Source organism: Anser brachyrhynchus (assembly GCF_964034855.1).
Source record: "Anser brachyrhynchus genome assembly, chromosome: 16".
In the NCBI taxonomy this organism is placed as follows: Eukaryota; Metazoa; Chordata; class Aves; order Anseriformes; family Anatidae; genus Anser; species Anser brachyrhynchus.
In genome coordinates this window covers 10,085,369-10,105,289 of record NC_137734.1, presented here as the reverse complement: position 1 = coordinate 10,105,289, position 19,921 = coordinate 10,085,369, and the positions used below count along the sequence as shown (strand labels likewise).

Sequence of the window (19,921 nt, the reverse complement as noted above, 5' to 3'; positions counted from 1 at the left end):
AGGTTGGATGTGTTGTGCCTAATGTCATTATTGATGATTGTGAAGGTGTGTTGGCGTTTATACTGCTTTAATAACATCTAACATCAACCAGGACTGGAGAATCAGAATTTGGATGGCATTATGGAGCCAACCTGTATAATAATACTCATGGTGGCATTTAAGTATGGTATTTTCCTTACAACATGCGAGTTTTGACTTAGGTTTAAAAATAAAAATAAAAATTAAGCCTAAATATATCTCTAGATAAAGATGGCATGTTTTGCTTTGCTAGTGTTACAGAACACAACTGTCTGATACATTGGAAAGCATCCTGCACATTTAACTTGTATGATACATTTTCTAATGGTTTAGTATTTTGATTATTGGCAGGTCAATTAGGTAGATGGTTAACTCAAAAAAATCAAGAATGAGGAGATTTACCGTGTTGTATTTTTTATATTTATTTTGGCTTTATATGTTTTAACTAGCATTTTAAAGAAAGTCAGTCACGGTCTAGGAGAATATCAAAAAAAAAAAAAAAAAAAGCAAAGGGGCAAAAAGTGCAGTGATCTTAAATCACTTCAGTGATCATAGCAGATGCTTTTATAGCCTTTAGCATGATTCATCCTACCAAAGCCCAACTTCATGGTTGGTACCAGTCCCATGCGAAGAAGAAAATGGTAACTCAGTCAATCAGTAGCACCCTCAGTGAGAAACTGAAGATATATTTATTTGTTGTTAAGTGGAGAATAAGTTTATCTGCTTCAGCTCTTTTGAGATTTACTCCAAAACAATGTCTCCTAATTACTGTATATTTTTCTCAAACTACCAGTTGTAAAAGCAATGGTATCATCTTGGCTGTAGAACAGAACATGATGAAAATCTAATACCCTTTAATTTTATTTTTTTTCCTAGGCAACAGCAAAGCAGCTCCACATTGTCCTCTCCATCTGTACTCCACAAAGTGAGTGTTTCTGTCAAGTGCTGTGATATTAAAAATAATGTTTTGCTGAACAGCCATTTTTTGTAGACTTTTGTCACCTTAAAATACATTTGTCTTAAGCCCATCCACCTGTTCCTCTGCATGTCTCAGGCCCAGTGAACTAACCAGTTTCCCTAATCTTGTTAGATATGGAGTGAAAGAAGGTTTGAGGTATTGTGTACTGAAAATTCGTACCCCTGGGAATCTAAACCTTATCACTTTGAATGTTGCTTTGTTTGTTGGTGACCATAGAGGAATATGTTAAAATGTCAGAGGTTTCCCATGACACCTGGTTGTTTGGCAGACTCAACATGAAACATGGCAATCAGAGTACTGAGTTGTTTTTTTTTTTTAACTTGTGTGTATTTTGCAGAGTTGAAAAAGTCCCAATGCATACAGGTAGCTTTATCTTAATAGTTTATATGAGGAGCCATATACTGAAACAAACTTTTGCCCCAGTGTAGTAAACTCTGAGCTCCAAAATATTCACCATCATTGTAGCATATTGATGGTATTTTATCAAAATGTCTAGAAATGTTTTACATGTACTCTAGAAGATCATGTATAATAACTATTGCCTTATGCCCTCTGTTTTCTTGTTCTCAATAGACATTATCCCCATATAGTGACAGTCTCATCATTCCCAACAATGGCAACATATGGACAGACTCAGTACAGCGCGGGAATCCAACAGGCTGCTGCATACACTGCCTACCCTGCTCCCGGGCAGCCCTATGGCATACCCTCCTACAGTGAGTACTTGGATACCATGTTATATTTGAGGACATCTTCCTATTACTGTTAGAAAAATATATTTGAAGATTAAAGGTTTAGAATGAAAGGTCATTTCTGTCTTGGCAGTGTTCTCTTCTTAGGCTTGGAGGAAAATCTGACTTTGTTAGAAATGATAGGATTACTTTGAATTATCTATCATCCCTTTGATATCCTGGGATATGGTCTTACAAACTAGGTAAGGTTGGAGCTGGTCAGTAATAGGATATGAGACAGCATGAAAAACACAGGTTCAGTGGTATGTGCTACTTGTAGTAGTAGCTTGTGACTGTTCCCATGACTCACTGCTAAGACAGTCTCTTGTAGTAAATAAGATATTTAGGTAAAATACATTTTGCCTTTGATTCTTCCTGTGGTTTCAATGATAAAAGCTATGTTAGGAAAAAAAATCTGTATACTATTACAGAAGAACCAAGGCATAGAGCAAAGTAAGACATGGGTGAAAAGATAGGGAGTACTACAGTTTTGGAAGACAGTCTATGTTTCAATGGATGGTTATTAGCTATAAGTGCCGTGAGCATTTCTAACCCTCGTCAGCTTTGTTCCCTGCGTTCCTGCACAGCCTTGCAAGCAGCTGTGGGGAGATGATGCTGGGCCAGGAGCAGCTGGGGGAGTTCAGGCAGAGAACTAACTAAACCAGCACTCCTGATGGTGGAAAGCCTGGCAAACCAAGTGTTAAGAGTGTCTTCAAGCTGTGCATGTAAATACCAAGCACTTGAGGCAATTGGGAAGTTCTTTCCACTCCTGAAGACCAAAGAGATATTACTCCTGCTTAGGCACAGTTCTTTAACAGAAAGCTTTGGGCTCCTTATTTCTTGCTGATCCCATGAGTGCTGAGACTTGCAGCATTAAAATGGCTTCATAGGTTCCTTTTCCACTCCTGGTTTCTCTCGTGCTCTTAAACACCTTTGTTTGCTTGGCAAATACAGTATTCTTTCCCAACAAGAAGCTTTTATAGAGCTATTGATAAGGCTTTTACCGAAGGGAAATTCAGTGCAACAGTCTGGAAGGCCAGGGAAATGGGCTTGGCAGAGACAAAGCTCTACCAGGATGATAAGAGGAATGTTTTGAGACCCTTTTCCTGGAGCTACTTGTGTGTTTGCATCATCTGGCTGATTTCCAAGAAAAACTCTGAACAGTTGTCCTGTTAGAGCAGGTGAAAGTAGAGCCATTTGCTACTGCCTTGAGTCTTTAGGGCATACATGTGTCAGGCCCATATGCTGCTTATAAATCCTGCAGATGACCTCTTAGCATCCTTGAGCAGTGATTTCCCTCCCCCAATCCATATACCCTCTCTAAGATACTTGACACAGCATATGAAAAACTCCACCTGGCTGACAACCAAGAACAATGAAGCAGTATTGTTTTTAGGCACAAAAATAAAACTCGGCCAGTTTCTAGACAAAACAGAACATTGTGTGGAAATTAATTTGGTGCTAAGTTATTTCACTGTCTGACAACAATTTTTAGACTTCCAAAAAGGCCCATTTGCTGAAGATTAATTGTAGCCAGGGTAGGTTGAGTGTTTGCATGCGGAGTGCTGATGTAATTGAAAATCATGGGATGTTATGAAAAGAGGCTTCTCTACATACACTCGCAAATCCTTTTGCTCTCCCGGCAGTAATGGACCCAGACGCTTGCACCAAAATATGTTCACTCACTGTCCAAATAAACTTCCTGTGTTTCACAATGCAGCATTGTCATATTGTTGCTAACTAGTACTCAAATTATATTGCAGTTATTCTCACCTAAAGCTAAAAGAAATGATTTTACTAGAGAAGACATAATCTGGGAGAAATTATTTCCAACCTGAGCAAATGCAGACTTGTTACTTCTAAGAGTCATTAAGCTAGAAAACAGTATGCTTCATGAAAGGCACATGGATTTGACTTGTCTTTTGGCAAGTTTGCCTGCAAGTGCTAAAAGACGACAGCAGCCTGGGAAGCGTATAAATCCAAAGCCAGAACATCAACAGGGTCTTTGTTTAGCCCCCATACTCAGGATGCGTCCAATGGTCATTTTTGGTTTTGTGCAAATAGACATGCAAAGGAGAGGGAGGATCACACCCAAAGGGTTCATAATAAGACATACCTTTCAGCTGTTTATTTTAATAATACAGCTGTAGACTCATGGCAGCATTTCGGAAGAAAATATCAGCCCCTTTCACTACAAGCAAAGGTTTCCTCTTGCAGTGTTTAATTCAGCTGGGGCCGCTCCCCCTGTAAATTGTCAGTTTAATTGCCCAATTTTAGTAATGAAAAGATTTTGTGGCTTCAGGGCTTCTGTTCCTGAACTGTATATCTATCTGAATAGGTGATAACCCCTCCTGTATGACCTGTTAATAAATATTATACTACCAAAGCTGAAAATATAATGTAAGTAGAAGATAATAACTCTATTGAGAACAGAAGTCTTGAGCTTAGTTTGCTGCAGGCTCTGTTGTTTTGTTAATCGTTGCTTGCATCTGATAACTGTTCAGAAAGTTCTTGAGTCAATGAGTTTAAGTAATTCTAAAACAAAACTGTCCATAAATTGTTTTTGAAAACAATGTTATTCATGGTTGCTTTTCTGTCTTAGCAAAAGTTCATTCAGGTGTGCATACAGGATGTAGCTGACTCAACCATTTGTGGTGAATGTACTTGACTGTATTACTTGAGAGCTCTTTGAGTAATGTAGATTTTTTTCTAAAAAAAATAGAAATTATAGGAAAAAAACAAAAGAGTTCATTAGTTTAAAATCTATCTGAAATATTCTGAATTCCTAAACTCGCATTTTTATACCTTTATGTGACAAGCACTCATGTTCTGCTGTTGGTTTCTACTATATGTTCCAAAGGCATCAAAACAGAGGACAGCCTGAGCCATTCCCCGGGACAGAGTGGGTTTCTTAGCTATGGATCCAGCTTCACTACCCCAACTGCTGGACAAGCACCATACACCTACCAGATGCATGGTAAGTACAGCTTGTTGCCTTGTGGCATGTGCTATGAGAAGTCACAATAATATACCCCTTATTAGATCAATTCTTTTCCTTTTGCAATTAGAATGAAAAGATTAGGTGTAGGCAGTCAGGGAAGGAGAGACGGTAAGTCTGTGGAGGTCTGTTGTGCTCATCAAGGAATTAATTTCTGGCAGAAGTACTGGATTTAGAACTTGTATACCCTAGCAAAACTTAACATATGACCAATATAAGCTTTGCTTTTCTACAAAGACTGTTCTTGTTTGTTTGTTTTGTTGTTGTTTGTTTCGTTGTTGTTTTGTTCTTTTTAAAATTAATTTTGTGATTGCCTCCTTGGGATTCTAGGGTTAGTGTGAATTCCTGTATTCTGAGTGGAAACAAAACAAAAGTGGTTTTACACTTCATGCCAGTAGTAATGGTGGTATTATGCTTCTCCCCAGTGCTGTTCTGAACAATCTGCTCCATGGTAAAACTGCTGTATATTGTCACCATTGAAGTTAAAAAAAAAAAAAAAAAGATACCTTCATATTATTTTTCTTTTTACTGCTAACACATAGCAAATGCCTGCTAAGATACATCTACCTGTTTTATCTCCTGAAGTACCAACATCATTGAATAACTACAGGCTGTTGAGGTGAAATTCAGAAAAGCAAAGCTGAAAGCAGCTGTTTTTTCCCAAGGTTCCTGAGCTGAGACTTAATAAGTTTAGAATAGCTGTTTTATTACTGTCAGAATAATAACTGGTTATAAAATAGAGAATTGGATTTCCTTATGGCATCGATGACAGTGCCTTGTGCTTGGAGCTTTCTAACACTCTGTTTTGTTGTACAACCAGGAAGGCCAAAATACACTTTATTCCTAAAAATAAAACTTAGTTATTTTTTCATCATTCAATTTCAGAAGCTGTACGAAACACCAGATTTCATGAGAGTCAGTGTTGATTTGCCAACTCCAAGAAAGTCTTGAAAGGGTTTAAATCTGAATTGCCAGAAAGAGTGAAATAAATGAAAATGGTGAAATTTCATTTTGTGATTCACTTTAACTCATTTTTAGCATGAAATTTGATTTCTTTGAGTATTTTGGTGCTGCTGGTCAGAAACCTTAAGTGCATATGGGAGGTTTCTGTTATCATAGCTATACTAACGTGTTTTTTTCCTCCAGCGTGTTTTGTTCCTGATCTTTGTGAATTATGTTTGTTTATTTATTTATTTTCCTGAAACTTGCCAAGTCATTATGCATGAATCAGAGGGGGAGTATTAAGATTTGGATAAACTCTGTGAAATCTGGACTTAAAAATACTGTCCAGAGAATTCTTCAAGGAGTCAACAGTTGCATTAGAGGAACCATGGCATAACCATTTCAGCTTTATCAATCATTTTACACCCAAAAAAGAATAATGAGTATGTTCTGAGAAATAGATCATGTCCTTAAAATGTCGCTCCATCTCTGTCCTTCCACCTTGAGTCCCGTGAGAGTGCAGTTTCGTTCCTCGCTTGTAGGTCTCTTACTCTGAGTCCACTTTGATATTTATATTGAACTTGACTAGTAAAATGCAAGGATTAGACTTTCGTCTTCTGCTAATCCTCAGCGTGTGTGTATTTGAAAGTGCCTTGCATGGAACATGAATTGCCTTGAGTGCATGAACTGAGCCAAGCATTAAATAAACAATTCCAAGAGATTAAAATGCAAATACTCTTGCTGTTTCTTAGCAAATACCTTCATTACAGCTGATGACGTAACAGTAACACAAATGAACATGCCTCAGGTAGTTAAAAATTGCCCAACTTAGGTTCTGGTGAATTGGAAGACTTCCCTGCTGTGACTACACCTATTCAGACTGCCTAGTTTAAAAGCAGCTCATGTACAACTGCAGCAGCTCTGCCGGCAGCAGTGCAAGCTTGTATGTACAAAATGCGCATGAGAGGCTGATCCACTCCAAGATCCAGCTGCTGGAGGGAAGGCAAATGCATTCTGCCTTGTCTTTGTCCTTGCCTCAAAGACTTTCCAAGGGTTGGAAACCACAGAAGAATTATATGATTTGTCCAAGTTCATGTGGAAGCCAGGGGAAGGAGAAAGTCTCTTATTTTGCTTTTTGATATTGCTGGGGGTCTTTTTTAAAAACTCTAGGCAAAGTGTCCGTCTGTGTCACTACACTTAGCTATCCCCCACGTAATGAAGAAAGGAAGGAGAAAATTGTATTTCTTCTCAGCCCTGAATGTGAAACGTGGACAGACACATCTGCTTTGACTTTAAATCCAAGAGCAAATAAAATCCTAAACAGTTATATAAACCAGGAAACAAGGTAAAATCCATTTCATTCCAGAAATTATTTAGGAAAGCTGAATATTGAGAGGTTACCTTTGGCTGAGACTTCACGTGCCAGTTTTGTCAAAGCACACATCTCTAACACTAAGGTGTTTTTTGTGGCTTAGATTCCATGTGGGACGTGTTGGAGACACCTGAGTTGAATGTGTCACCAAAAAACAAACCAAAAAGGCACAAGGCTGTGGTTTTCTTAATGTTGATTCCTACAAGCTCTATCCATCCTACTCCAACTAGGAGTTCAGTTTTTGGCTTCTATTTTGCTCCTTGAATGTCCCAGTCTCATTTTGAGATTGTGTTACACTGTTAGCAGTGGAAGTCCTCTCTCTTTGGTAAAACTGGCTTGCAGTTATCAGCAGTTGGAGCTGTTGGAGTGTTGCAGCTTGTTTGCTGCTTTGTCAGTGAGCTGAAGTGTCATGTATATGCCCTCCTGGAGCAACAGCAGTTGTGCTCTAGCCTGACTAGCTGCTTTATGATGAGATACTAATGGTTGTTGCACCACTTTTGACAGAAGTATGGGCATTTTCTTTTCATGCCTTGGAAGACCAGTGTATTCATGTCTAGGTCTCCGGTGTTGGTTTTGTGTTTTTCTTTTGTTTCCCCAGAATGCAGCTCCCACATGTGCTTTGTGTTAGCTTAGAAGAATCTGAGCTGTTTGGGAAGGCAAACTCTTGACTCATTTGGGACTGAAATTTTTAAGATGGCCCCTTTGCTCAATCAAGAGGTTTAGACAAACAACTTCTGTGCATCAGCACTTGAAAATCTTACACTTGCAAAGAATACTGACCTAACTGCGTGTGTTGTGCCAAAGCAGACTGGGAGGAACTTCATGCATGTTTGTATGACCATGAATGTGCCCAAGGTACCTTCATATAATGTTTCTTAGGGCAACGCTGTGGTGTTAGATAAAATCACTTATTTTCATTCAGATTTTTATGCCATTTCAGCCAGCTCACTGGCTGAAATTCAAGGGGAAAACAAAGGAAAACTGTTTCTGCAAGTGGCAGGTGCTTACTCCAAGGCAAAGGGAGCAGAAGTAAATGTGTCTTCCTGTTGTAAACAAATATTTCAACCCTTCTTCTCCTTGCTTATGCAGGGGAACAGTCTGAATTTCCCTGATCATACAGTTTATTTACCTTGTTGAGTGCTGGTGAAAGGTTTGAGTGAGAAGCTAGGAGCCTTCCTGTGCTGAGTGCTACTGAGGAATGTGCACTCCGTGCTTTCCCACGCTGCAGCACCTGGGGGCAGGGAGGCAATTGTTCCATCTCCTTAACCCAATCCAGCAACTCTCCATGCCACCCAAACTCCAGGACTGTTGGGACTTCTGCCAAGTTCACATCAGTCCTATTGGCCACCCCATTACTGGCCCCAGGCAGGAACTCTTACTGATGTGATAAAACAGCTGAAAGTGCAAATTTTTATTTAAATGCTTTCATAAAATCGAATTTCAGGGGGACTTGAAGAGTCAAGCTCTTAACCCTCACTTCAAGGACAAAATATTTATTATGTCATGTCAAAAGAGAGAAGGGATCTTGAAGAGGCTGACATGTGCAGTGGATCAGTAAGGAAAGTAATCTCCACGAGTGCCTGCTGCTTAGTATTGTATGTTAAAGTGTGAGGAAAAAGGCTTTTTTTTCAAGCTTAGGTCTACAAGTATTTTAAGACAGTAGTAGCTCAAGTACCTATAAGTGAAATAACTTTGACTGATGTTGGCCTCTCTTGAGCATCAGCTCCCAGAGCAACACAGTGAAGCTGTCTGCAGGCATGGGTGGTCAGGCCATGAATCTTGAGCAGCTTGTGCAGGCTATGAAATCCTCGCAGTCCCCTCGTTTATGAATTACACGGCCAGGAAATAGGTGTGTTATGCAATCACGGACTAATGACCTTTTGGGTGACAAATACTTTGTCTCATAGGGCTCTAGGACAAATGTTCTCCTTCAGTAAGTGCCAAGGTAGTTGGAACTGATTGGTTTGCTCTCATGTTTCTTTGGAACCAGCACAAGCTCTGGCTGGGATTTGTGTGTCAGGGCCTCACCTCCCTGATGGCTGTTGTCAATAATGTGCCACTTTTGAAGCCAGATTCTGCTCTCCCTTAAATCCGTTCATTTTCATTACAAACACAGATGATGCAGATGCAATGTAGTGTTCAGCTTTACATTTTTAACTGCTGTTTCCACCTGTATCCTGGTTCTTTAGCAAGAACAGAATACACTGAAAAGTAATAATGAGGATAAAACACTCTTTCAGTCACTAAGTGGTAAAGAAAAAAAAAATTAAAAAAATATTTTGTGGACAGCCAGAAGGGGAAATCTATTTTCATGCTTCCATAGCATGAAAATAAATTAAACGTGGAAGGGCTTTTAAGCCAAATAGCTAATGCAATATGTCACACAGACATATAAATATAAAAGATGAGGTTGGCAAGTTCCATAGCTGACAAAAATGACATGAAACCGTGTCGCAAACTTACTATAGATTGAAATAATGATTTTAATTGCCATGTAACAGAGTGGGTATGATAGTATTTTGGCAGACTGAGTAACATTCAAATAGACTGAAATCTAGTGTTATTTACTCTGAAGGAGGGACAGTATTCTCTTCTTTTTAATCAGTGATGTTTACAGCATTGATTCAGGCCATTAGTGTATTTACAAAAATAATATTTGATAATGAAGCTAAGATATTTGCAATGTGCATATGACCAGTTGAGGGATGCCACTTATTTCCAGAGCCATGAATCAGAAGAAAAAGTGTCAGTTTGAATTAGATTTTTCTGTCTTTAAAATAATACATTTGTAATGCTGGGGGAAAGAAGTGTTGCTTCTATATGCCATTTCCTAACAGATCCTTATGTAAGTACACAGCTGCAGCACTGAACAACACCATAGGCTAGATATTAGAAATATATTTACTTTTTAACACACATTTTTCTAAGTTTGCATTTTATGAAAATTTAGCAGTTCAGTGATTTGCTCAGACCTTTGGTCAAATTATTATTCAGTAGTAGAAATGGAATACAAGACATAAAGATTATATTCAGCCTCTGTCCCAAAGAGTTTACTGTCTAAACTGGTAATTGACGAAAATGGTTCTTGTTGGGCAGGGGCCCAAATAAGCTAATGACATGCACCCACTCTCTTTTCTGGCTTCACTGCATTAATGGTAACAGCACAAACAGACTAGAGTTGCAGGAGGGCAAACTTTTGTACTCCAGCCAAGCATAATCTTACCCAAATGGTTCCATACCTCAAAGAAATGGAAGAGCAGGGCTCTCAAACCCAGCACTCTCTGGTTGAATTGCTGGTGTGTATCTGTCTGTGATACCATGTCTGGTAGAGCTGATTAAGATTAGTAAAACCATACACTTCCACAGCTTATGATAATTATTACTTTCCTTTTGTTTTCATAAGGCTGTAAATAGCTGGTCAGAACATGAAACAAATGTTCCAATTAAAATGTGTCTTGTTTGGTTGGGTTGGGTTGGTTTTTTTTGTTTTGTTTTTGGAACACCTCTCAGCCCCTCTCCCCCCCCCCCCCCCCCTTTTTTTACAGCAACCCTCAGAGATACTTTTTATGCATCTACCCTCTAGCCATTTTGCATATTACAGACAACCTTACCTAGTTTTATAACACCTTGTATGTATTTCTCCTTGGTTACTGGAGGAGATTCTTGATGCTGCAAACTGTTGCTTCGGATTTGCGTGGGCAGTAGATGCTTCATCCAGCATCATCTCTCATCCCTCTGCGTGCTGTTCGCTTCCTGATGTGTTGATCTTCCTGTCCCTTGGATTGTGAGTGAAGAGCAGACTTGGGTTTTAGTCCCATGAATATTAGCCTGACAACCTTTTGCTCACTTGGAAAGAATATTTTTGGACTTCACGTTAGCGTAACAGAACGGAATCTGAACCTCCATAGGAGCAAATGAATTATCAAATGCTTAAGGAAGTCTTTGGAATGTAATAAACTTGTCATTTAATCAGCTATGTGAAATACTATGAGAAAATTGTGCCAGTGTGTTAGCTAATATAAAAAACCATAAGCTATGTAGAGAGAGCAATAGCAGCCAGCTTATAGAGCATTTCCTGTGGTCACATGAGCATGTGTTACCCCCTCATTGCACATCAGGCCATCTCTTCCCAGCTTGTCATTAATTCCTAGACAATGCCTTGCTCTTCAGTTATTATTGCTAAAATGACAGCTGGTATGAAACTATGAAATTGCACAACAGTTAAAACTGTGCAGATACTGCAGATACTGTTGTTGGGCAGGAAAAGATTTGACCTTTTTTTTTTTAATAGCCAAATTCATCTACCCGCAAAATACTTTTTACATTACAAAGGAAAATTCGGTTACGTAACTGGGATAAATTTCCTTTGCCAAGGAATTGCAAAGTAGTATTGAGTTCAGTACAGACATAAATTTGGGGCCAAAGACCTACGCAGTGAAATTCTTTGCTACTGCTGAGCATTTGTTTTCTTTGTAGAGTCTGTTCTGATCAGCTGTCAAGTAATGAATGAATAGAAAGTGGCATATATTTTGTGCAATGCTGATTTGAAATGGACTAATCATGGATGTTGCTTATGTTTGTGGAACGAATTGCTTATGCTTGAGACAAAGTAAAATCTGAACATTTAACTGATTGAAATGTTTTATTATGCTTGAAACATTTTGGCCCTTGTCAGTATCTTGATACTGTTTTCAAAGAGACGCCTGAATTTCTTGCACTTGTGTGCAAGTTTGTGTGTTACATATTTAAAGTGAGCCCATAAATATCTATTTGGCGTGAACAGTTAGTTCTGCATGCATGAATTTTGCAAAGAAAGCGACATGTTTAATTTTAAGCTTGATTCTTTAAATATTTAGTGATGAAATGTGCAAGAAGGGTAAATCTCAATTTACACTTGAGAAATGTGGATCACACTTTGGCATACAGATAGTGAACCCATAAGTCCCAGAAAATAAAGGAGACGGAGAAAATATTCTCAGCAAACTGTCAATCTTAACAGCCTTAGATTCATAAAATTAAAACCTCAGTAGCAAATGAGTAGCCTCTTTCAAATGCTTCTGCTTCGCAGCTGGTTTGCATTAGTTGCAGTCTAAAACTGTGGCAGCAAAGCTGTCCTCTGCTCAATGGTGAGTTCAGCGGGGAGAGGCCTCTCTTCAGGAGGGGTCAGACCTCACTTTTTACAGTGTAAATACAAGTTTCCCCAGAATAACAGCACAATCTCCCTTTCAGAGATTTCTAAACACCAGGGGCTGACCATGCTACATTTACTTTGTTTAAGAAACAACTATCTTACAGGAGAGGGAACTCATGGGGAGAGGCGAAGGTGTTGACAGTGATGCACTGTAAGCTTCAAGGATCTGTGCTACTGAGACCCAAGGAGAAAGCCCTGCCTTAACTTTTCCTATTTACTGCTTTTTTGGTGCTACTATTCAGAAACCTTACTGTAGTTGATATTAAAACAGATTCCTAGGTCCTTATTAAACAAGGAGGGACTTGGGAAGGGATGTGCCACGGGAGGGAGTAGGCACCAGGGTGCATGTTTCTGAAGCAAATGTATATTTGCAGGAGAGAAAGGGGCTGACAACTAGTCTTAAACATTTTCTCTGTCGAGGCTTATCAGAGGTGTAACGCGTCTTTGTCGGTGCCTTCATCCTTAAGAAACACCAGGGCTTGTGGTAAGGCTTAAAGTATGAATGGGGACACAGGTTGTCATGGCTGAGTAGCACTCATGGAAACTCCGAAGTAGTGGCAGAAAACCTAAGTTGTGATAGTGGCACAGCTGAAACCAGGAGCCTGCTCTGAGACAGAGCGTGTGCTTGGGAGGTATCTGATATCTGCTGAGGTGCTTGAGGAAGGTGTGGAGAGGGCTGTGTGGAGAAGGGCTTTTCCCACACCCAGCTGCCTGCTGTGAAGAGCTGCTTGACGCTTCATGAGGCTTCATTCTCCTAGCGTGGTTCCTGTTTCAGAGTATCTGTCCAAATCTCTGTGTTAAGAACTACAGGTAGTTTCAGACAAATGTGCTTGAATGTAAGGCAATTCACAGGTTCACTGCAGAAAGTGTTGGATAAAATTCTGGGGGTGTCTTCTACAAAACATCAGAATGACTGTTCCGGGCCTGATATCCATAGCATCTAGCTGCCTGTCTGGGTGTTGATGTTGAAATAAAAAGTGTGAGTGCTGCCCAGTGATCGTGGTAAATGCTGTTTGTACGTCATCACTGCATAGACTGGACAGGCCATATATTAGGCAAAAAGGTGTCTGCATGGATTGGAGAGGCCATATATTAGGCAAAAAGAAATCTTAGAGTTTAGGTATAACCTAGATAATATGACTATGAGAGATTTCCAAGATTACAGTCCTGAGCAATAGCCAGAAAGGTATGCATAGTCATTAAGAAAGGCGGGCTTAAGAAGTGGCAATTAAGATGTCTATTTTAGCTGTTTCGAACTTCAGGTGATGATTTGACATCTGCAAGGAGACATGCAAAACAATAGCCAAGATTTTAATTTATCTTAGAAAGGTCTCCTCGTTCCTGGATCTGTGTTCTCCTTTTTACATATTAATGTTTTGTAGATGCCTTTACAACTGAACAAACTGGAAAAAATATGAATAATGAAACGGTCAAACATTACACTAAAATCCTTTTTACATGAGGCTCTGCTGAGATTTCTATTGAGACCTCAGAGACCAGACGGGTGCATGTATTTCAAAGGAAACAATACATCTTTGCTATAATGAGATCTTAAATCACAGTTTTGACATCTCGTACAAGTGAGAGAGCTATAGAGCTAATAAGAAGTGGATGAGAAAAAGGGAACATTTTTCATATCTTAATGGAGGTTTGGTAGCTAAGAGGTGGCATATATGTTTGGATCAGCTTATATCTGCAGTTAACATTTCTGCTTTAAAAATAAGTAATTTTGAAATTACTGTTCTCTTTCATATAGATGCAACATCAGCACAGAAAACAGTTGAGTTACAGAGGTGTTTGGGTGTTGTGGAGACTTCTGTTTATGGATTGTATTTTCTTAATTTTTGTAGGTCAAAAAATCATCAGATGGTAACAGCTTGGGAAATTATGAACTTGGCCTTGATTATTCAGTTATAATGCAGTTCTCATGGAATATGCTAAAATGTTACAGAAGCTTCACTGAATAATTGATTTGGAACACCTAATAATGTTTTCTTGAAAATATCTACAAGGCAATAGAAGAGCTAGTATAAAATTACATATGAAATTTACATTAAAAATTAGCGTACCTGCATAGGCAAGCACTTGAAAGTTAGGATCCATGATTCATGATACCAGTGCAGTATTTGTACTGCTTTTTGTTTTATCTCCATTTTAAGCACTGTGTGAGGTAATGCTCAAAATAGAGCCTTAAAAAATAGAGTGCAATCATATGATCAAAGACTGTGTTGATGTTTGCGGACAAATAGGGTCTGACTCTGCTTCAATTAGCACAGGCTTTGCAAATCAGGACTTTCTTAACTGCTGTGTTGGCATCAGATAACCTTCTTGCATGTTGGTTGGTTTTTTTACATGTAATTTGGATACACTTTCTATTTGTATTGGCAGGGTTCAAATACTGAAATTTGTGCTCTACAGTATTGTGACCTGTAGAACTACAATACCTGCACTGTCTGAAGAAGAGTCCAAGAGCCCGTTGAGAGTTATTAAGGATAAAAAGAAGAGGATATACATTTGGCTTAGAAAGTCTGTATCTGGCAGATTAATTGAAGCTGATGAGGCAGTACCAGGCAGATCATTCTGCTTTTGTCTTGTTTTTCATACCTTTCTCTGAGCATCCTCTGTTGGTCACTGTTTTTTCCTTTTTTTTTTTTTACTTTCCCGGAGGTATTGCAGTAGCAAAGCAGTGCATAGAGGGACTGGAAAAGCCTTGTGGCAATTGTCTGGCTCTAGGAAGCGGTCAGTAAAGTTATCTTGATCGTAAATGATGGGTCAAAGAGTGGAAACATGCTGTCCAGCTTGCTCTTTTCTTTTCTCTTGGTATTTATAGAGATTTGTCTTGCTCAAGGGGAAGGGAATTGCTAGATACATGGCTATGCTCACAGGGCAGGTTTTTACCTCAATTACATGACAGCAGAAGTTCTAGGGCTTGTTTGATTTAAATGGTGACTTGGGAACTCATAACCACTAAACAGAACAGCGGGTATCAAATCCAGCTTTCCTTTATCGTGTCCAGTTATCTGTCAGTGGGGCTGCAGCAGGGTTGTGCCCCGCATCAAACCTGCAGCAGGAGGAATTTTTAATCTTTGGTGCCCATGGAGTCCCCCAGATAAAGTCAGTTTTGCTGATGCTTATTTCAACAAGGGATTGCACTGAAAGAATCTACCTCATTGTCCTAAGGATGTTCACTTTTTAGCCTAAAACATTGCCTTGCAATTTGTTCTTGAAGACAATCCAATGTGATTTCCTTCTGTAGCCGCAGCATCATTGGATTGGAGTGGTTAAAAGGAACACTTTCTCAAAAAAAAAAAAAGATAAAATTGAATTGCTTTCCCAGGGTTCAAATCCTGAGAGTGAACGTAAACCATCCCAGCACTTTCAACACCATTGTTGGGCTCGATTAAGCTCTACAGGTGACCAGGCTCCAAAGCACGGTAAAAGCCAGGCCTGTACAAGCGGCCTGGTTATCACTCGTTAAAGCTCTTTGAGGCTCCGTGCCTCGGGTGCTCCCAGAAGCAGGCAGCAAGGGAAGAGCTTGGACACAGAAAAACTGTGCTGCGAAATGTGTTTTATATCACCATTCGAAGTGCCCACAAACACCTGGTCAGGTTAGCTGGAGTGAATGGGATTGTAGTGGGAGAAGAAGGGGCATGTTTTAAATGGGCTGCATGTCAGGGAGTATTATCTGCAGGAGGTGTTTGTATGCTCCCGGGAGCAATATTCTTTAATAGACACTGCTGATGTCAAGTGCTATAACATGGTAGAGCCAAGCTTTCATCTAGGTTAATATAGTGTGCTCTTCCCCATACTGTCTGAGCCTGTTCAGACAGAAATACAAGACTGTTTTTGGGGAAGGGTTCATGATGCCTAATGGCAAACAGTTGAGCAATATGCTGCAAAGTACATATGGGTTGAGTTTTTCTTCTCCTTTAACAGGTCAGATAGTCTTGAAATACCTCCACAGCTGACAGTCATGCAACATTTTATGAGTTTTCTTGCCCAATAAATGCAGGCAGATGTTGTAGGATTTGGAACATTACAAGGCACTGGAGTATAGTTGGTAGGAGGTAATTTTGAGGAGTGCTTAACCTCTTGCTAAAAAAGTAGCAGCTTGGAGAAGGCAATATTTACTACAGGAAACATTAGCTTGTCAGAGAGCTAAAGCACTGCAAGGAACCTTTTTGAATGACCATGCAAATCTTCATCCAGATGTTCTTCGTGGCGTAGAGTAATGCACACTCTGCTGGGACTTAGGCGAAGGCCTTTCCTTGCCTCGCTCATAGTCAACATTGTTTCCTTTAGGAAAACAGCTTGCTAATGTAAGATTATACAAGCCGTTATAGGCAAGGTTGTGAAATACCATGCAATTCAACTGAACCCTGTAGGCATTTATTTTATTAGTGCTAAGTGGTCAAATAATCCTTTGAGAGAACTCCCCCTAAAACCGCTGTGTGATTCATCTACGAGTTAGAGGAAGCACTTCAATCTAAACGTCGTCGTTCTATTTCAGGCATATTCAGAAGGGCCCATGGCAGCTGTCCTCCAAACCCCCTTGTCTCAGTCCAGCTTGCCATGTTCTGAGTTGCAAATAGTGCTGTCTACCCAGGGAGCTGTGATAAGTGCCCTGTTGTCCACCTTAGTTGAACCTGGCTGTCTCCTCTGGTTTTTGAGTATCTTATTAAATACTGGAAGTACAAACCATCTGTTCTTTTAAATATAGTGGATTATTCTTTTCTGAGCAGCACAGGAGACTGAGACAACACCTTTCTGATGACAGGGTCCCTCTGACCTGTGTAATGCAAGAACATAAACTAATTTTCAGGCTTGCTGTGGTATTGATCCGAACTGCACCACAGGTCCATTCTTTCTTGTAATCACAACTCTCTAAGACACCAATATTCCTATGTTGTACTGTGTATTCTTAAGCTGAAATAAAACTTTTTTTTTGTTTTAGCCGTGCCAGAGCTTAGTTCTGAAAATACTGAAAATAATTGTGAATATTCCCTTATTTTCCTTACTTGCCCTTGCCTGAAAGGGAAAGGAAGAAATACAGCCTGTAGCTGCAGCAATGGAAAGAGCAAAAGGAAGAGTCTGAGTAGGAGAAGCCGGTGTGAAATTTTTTGCAGTAGCAATGCACACACCGTTGAAAATTATCTTTGACCATGGTATAGATTTGAAAATATTTGCATTAAAATTGGAATGAGGGAAACATAGCAAATGAAATCCATCTGTATGAGCGTATAACATCAATCAGCTCACAAAGAGTTTCTCTATAAATATTGCCCTTGGACACTCATAGAAGGAAGGGCCACATCTACTTATCAAGAAGCCATGGCACTGAATACGTACAGCATATGCATGGCTTTTATGCGGTGTCTTTTCATGCAAGTGTGTTTGTGATATACTTACTTTAAAGGGAAAGTTTTTGGTACCATACATCTGAAGAGCTGTTCTTCTCCAGAATCCAGATTGTTTTATTACCAGCTAAATGTTCTTTAAGCTACCTGTGAATGAGGGCATTGTGACATTTAGCAACTGGTTTGATTGAACACAGATGTGAACCATATTCCATATGGAGAAGATGCAAAAGCAGAGATCGTAGGCTTGTTTCTGATTTGCAAGCAGGAATTTGAATGCAATTACTCAACATTGAGCTACCAAGATAGTTAGAAACAAATTACTCACTTGCTCATCTACGGTGTTGCAAATGTAAAATCAGCTGCAGTTTGAGGTAGTGTGCTGTCTTCAGAAGCCAGGAAAATATGCCAATGTATATGCAAGTAAAACTCATGTAAAAATGGGCGGTATCCATTCAGAAACGGGAGGGGGACAAACGTTTATGTACATTGCTTCCCCAGCAGCTTCCTAGAAGTGCCCCACTGAACATAACCACTGCTTTTCTAGTGTCATTGCAACCTACCTCTGAACATTTCAAGTGCTGTTATCTAGGAAGACATTTGAAAAAAAAAATGGGAACAGAGATAAATTGCTAATGCCAGCTTGTAAGGTTTGTTTTCCAGTGGTTTTTGAGTGTAAAATTTACTGATGCAAAACCGAAATTTCATGCAGCAAAATTAATTTTATTACTAAAATTTTTATTTCTTATCAACAACTTAGGAAGGAAAAAACAAACATTGGGGGCCAGTTTTGATGTGGGTTCTGAGTGGCTCAGTTCTGCGAGGTTGCTCACAGAAACTGTAACTAGCAGGGCTCATTCTCTGCTCTTCTTTGGGTGAAAAGGGAGGTTTTATCCTTATTTTCATTGACTGTGGTGCTTGTTTGTTTGCCTTCCATTTGAACTGATTGTTCATCATTGAAAATGTGGTCTCTCCAGGAGGTCTAGCCTGTAAAGTGGAACAGGGACTGAGCTGTCATCCCTGTGAGAGACAGCTCTAGTCCCCAATACAAATGTTGATGTTGAGTGCAATTAAAAGGAAATATTTCTGAACCTGGATTTTCAAGATCTTTTGGTTTCATTCCATTAATTCTGGGCTTTTTTTTGTGGTTTTTTTTTTTTTTTGGTTGGTTGGTTGTTTTTTTCCCCAGCCTTTCATCCTTATTAAGCTGGGAAGAAAATCTGAATTTTTACTAGCTTTGGTTGCTTGGTTTTCTCAAGTGCCCTTATCTGTACCTGTTCTGCTCTAACAAGGCTGAGCTGCCAAGAGATACCAAGCTTAGCAGCGCTGAGTATTCCTAGGGTGGAGGAGCTTCCCTCCTCCTAGTGCGGTGCTGTAGGAGAAGAAAGAAAAAGAGGACTGTGTTTGATCTCAGTTTAGACAAACAGTACTTGAGTTGATGCTTGTGCTTGGTCGGGATACTGTCAGGGGATAGAATCAGTGAACAGATTTGCCAAAATCTGTTCCCAGGCCTGCTGAACTTAAGGTTTTGGGAAATACCAGGCTTATACACAGGTAAAAAAAAATAAGACGTTTAGTTTCTGTCTCAGCACCACAGTCCTTCCTTTTGAAAACCTGCTGGGCAGAGGGAGCCACGTTGTGAAAGCTTGTGGGGTTACCTGAACTTGTACCTGGGGTAGCTCAGCTAAAATGGCAAAACTGTTCCACAAAACCACAGTGCAAAATCCAACAGGTAGCATCTAGTCACAAAGCACTGCAGGAAGCTGTGGAATCATTTCCCCATCCCCTAACCCCTGAATTTTTTACCCTCTTCTCCCTGCTCACACCCGATCGTGTATGCACGGACCCACTGATGTTGCACAGCTGGTGCAAAGCTCAAAGTAAGCTCGTTCCAATAGTGCAGGTCTCTCCTTTTTGTAATTCTCTCAGATCATTTGGAAACAGGGAAGCTATGGTATCATGTGCAGGTAGCACAGCAATAAACGTGTTCTCATCACAATTTACACATAAAGCGTGAGTCCCTCGAGGTAACTCATCCCCCTCTTGACAGCTTTAATAAAGGATGATGGATTGTTTCTAAATGACAGTTTAGGAGGATCAAAAATTCCCCCCTGTATTGTTTTGAGCTCTGGTGTACAAGAGCTGTTTTGTGTTCTGTGAAAGTTGTTTTTGCCTGTAAGCGCTGGGGCTCTATTACTCCCCTTTGCCGTGGTGAGAAATGCTTGCTTACCACAGGAATAGATTCCTCCTGATGTGGAAAAGCAACACCTGGCATGGGTAGGAGGTGGGGAAATGCCAATAGCTGAACGTGTTGCCGCTGTCAGGATGCTGCT

At 39.8% G+C, this 19,921-nt stretch overlaps 1 protein-coding gene across 1 annotated transcript in view; it reads left to right on the top strand.

The window, feature by feature from the left end:
• Positions 1 to 19,921, top strand: part of EYA2 (EYA transcriptional coactivator and phosphatase 2) — a gene marked incomplete at its 5' end in the record, with an annotated part of 97,602 nt that overhangs the window by 42,079 nt on the left and 35,602 nt on the right. The window contains 3 exon segments of the mRNA XM_080557583.1: positions 895 to 943; positions 1,571 to 1,713; positions 4,589 to 4,705. Coding sequence (XP_080413709.1) covers positions 895 to 943; positions 1,571 to 1,713; positions 4,589 to 4,705 — 309 coding nt within the window.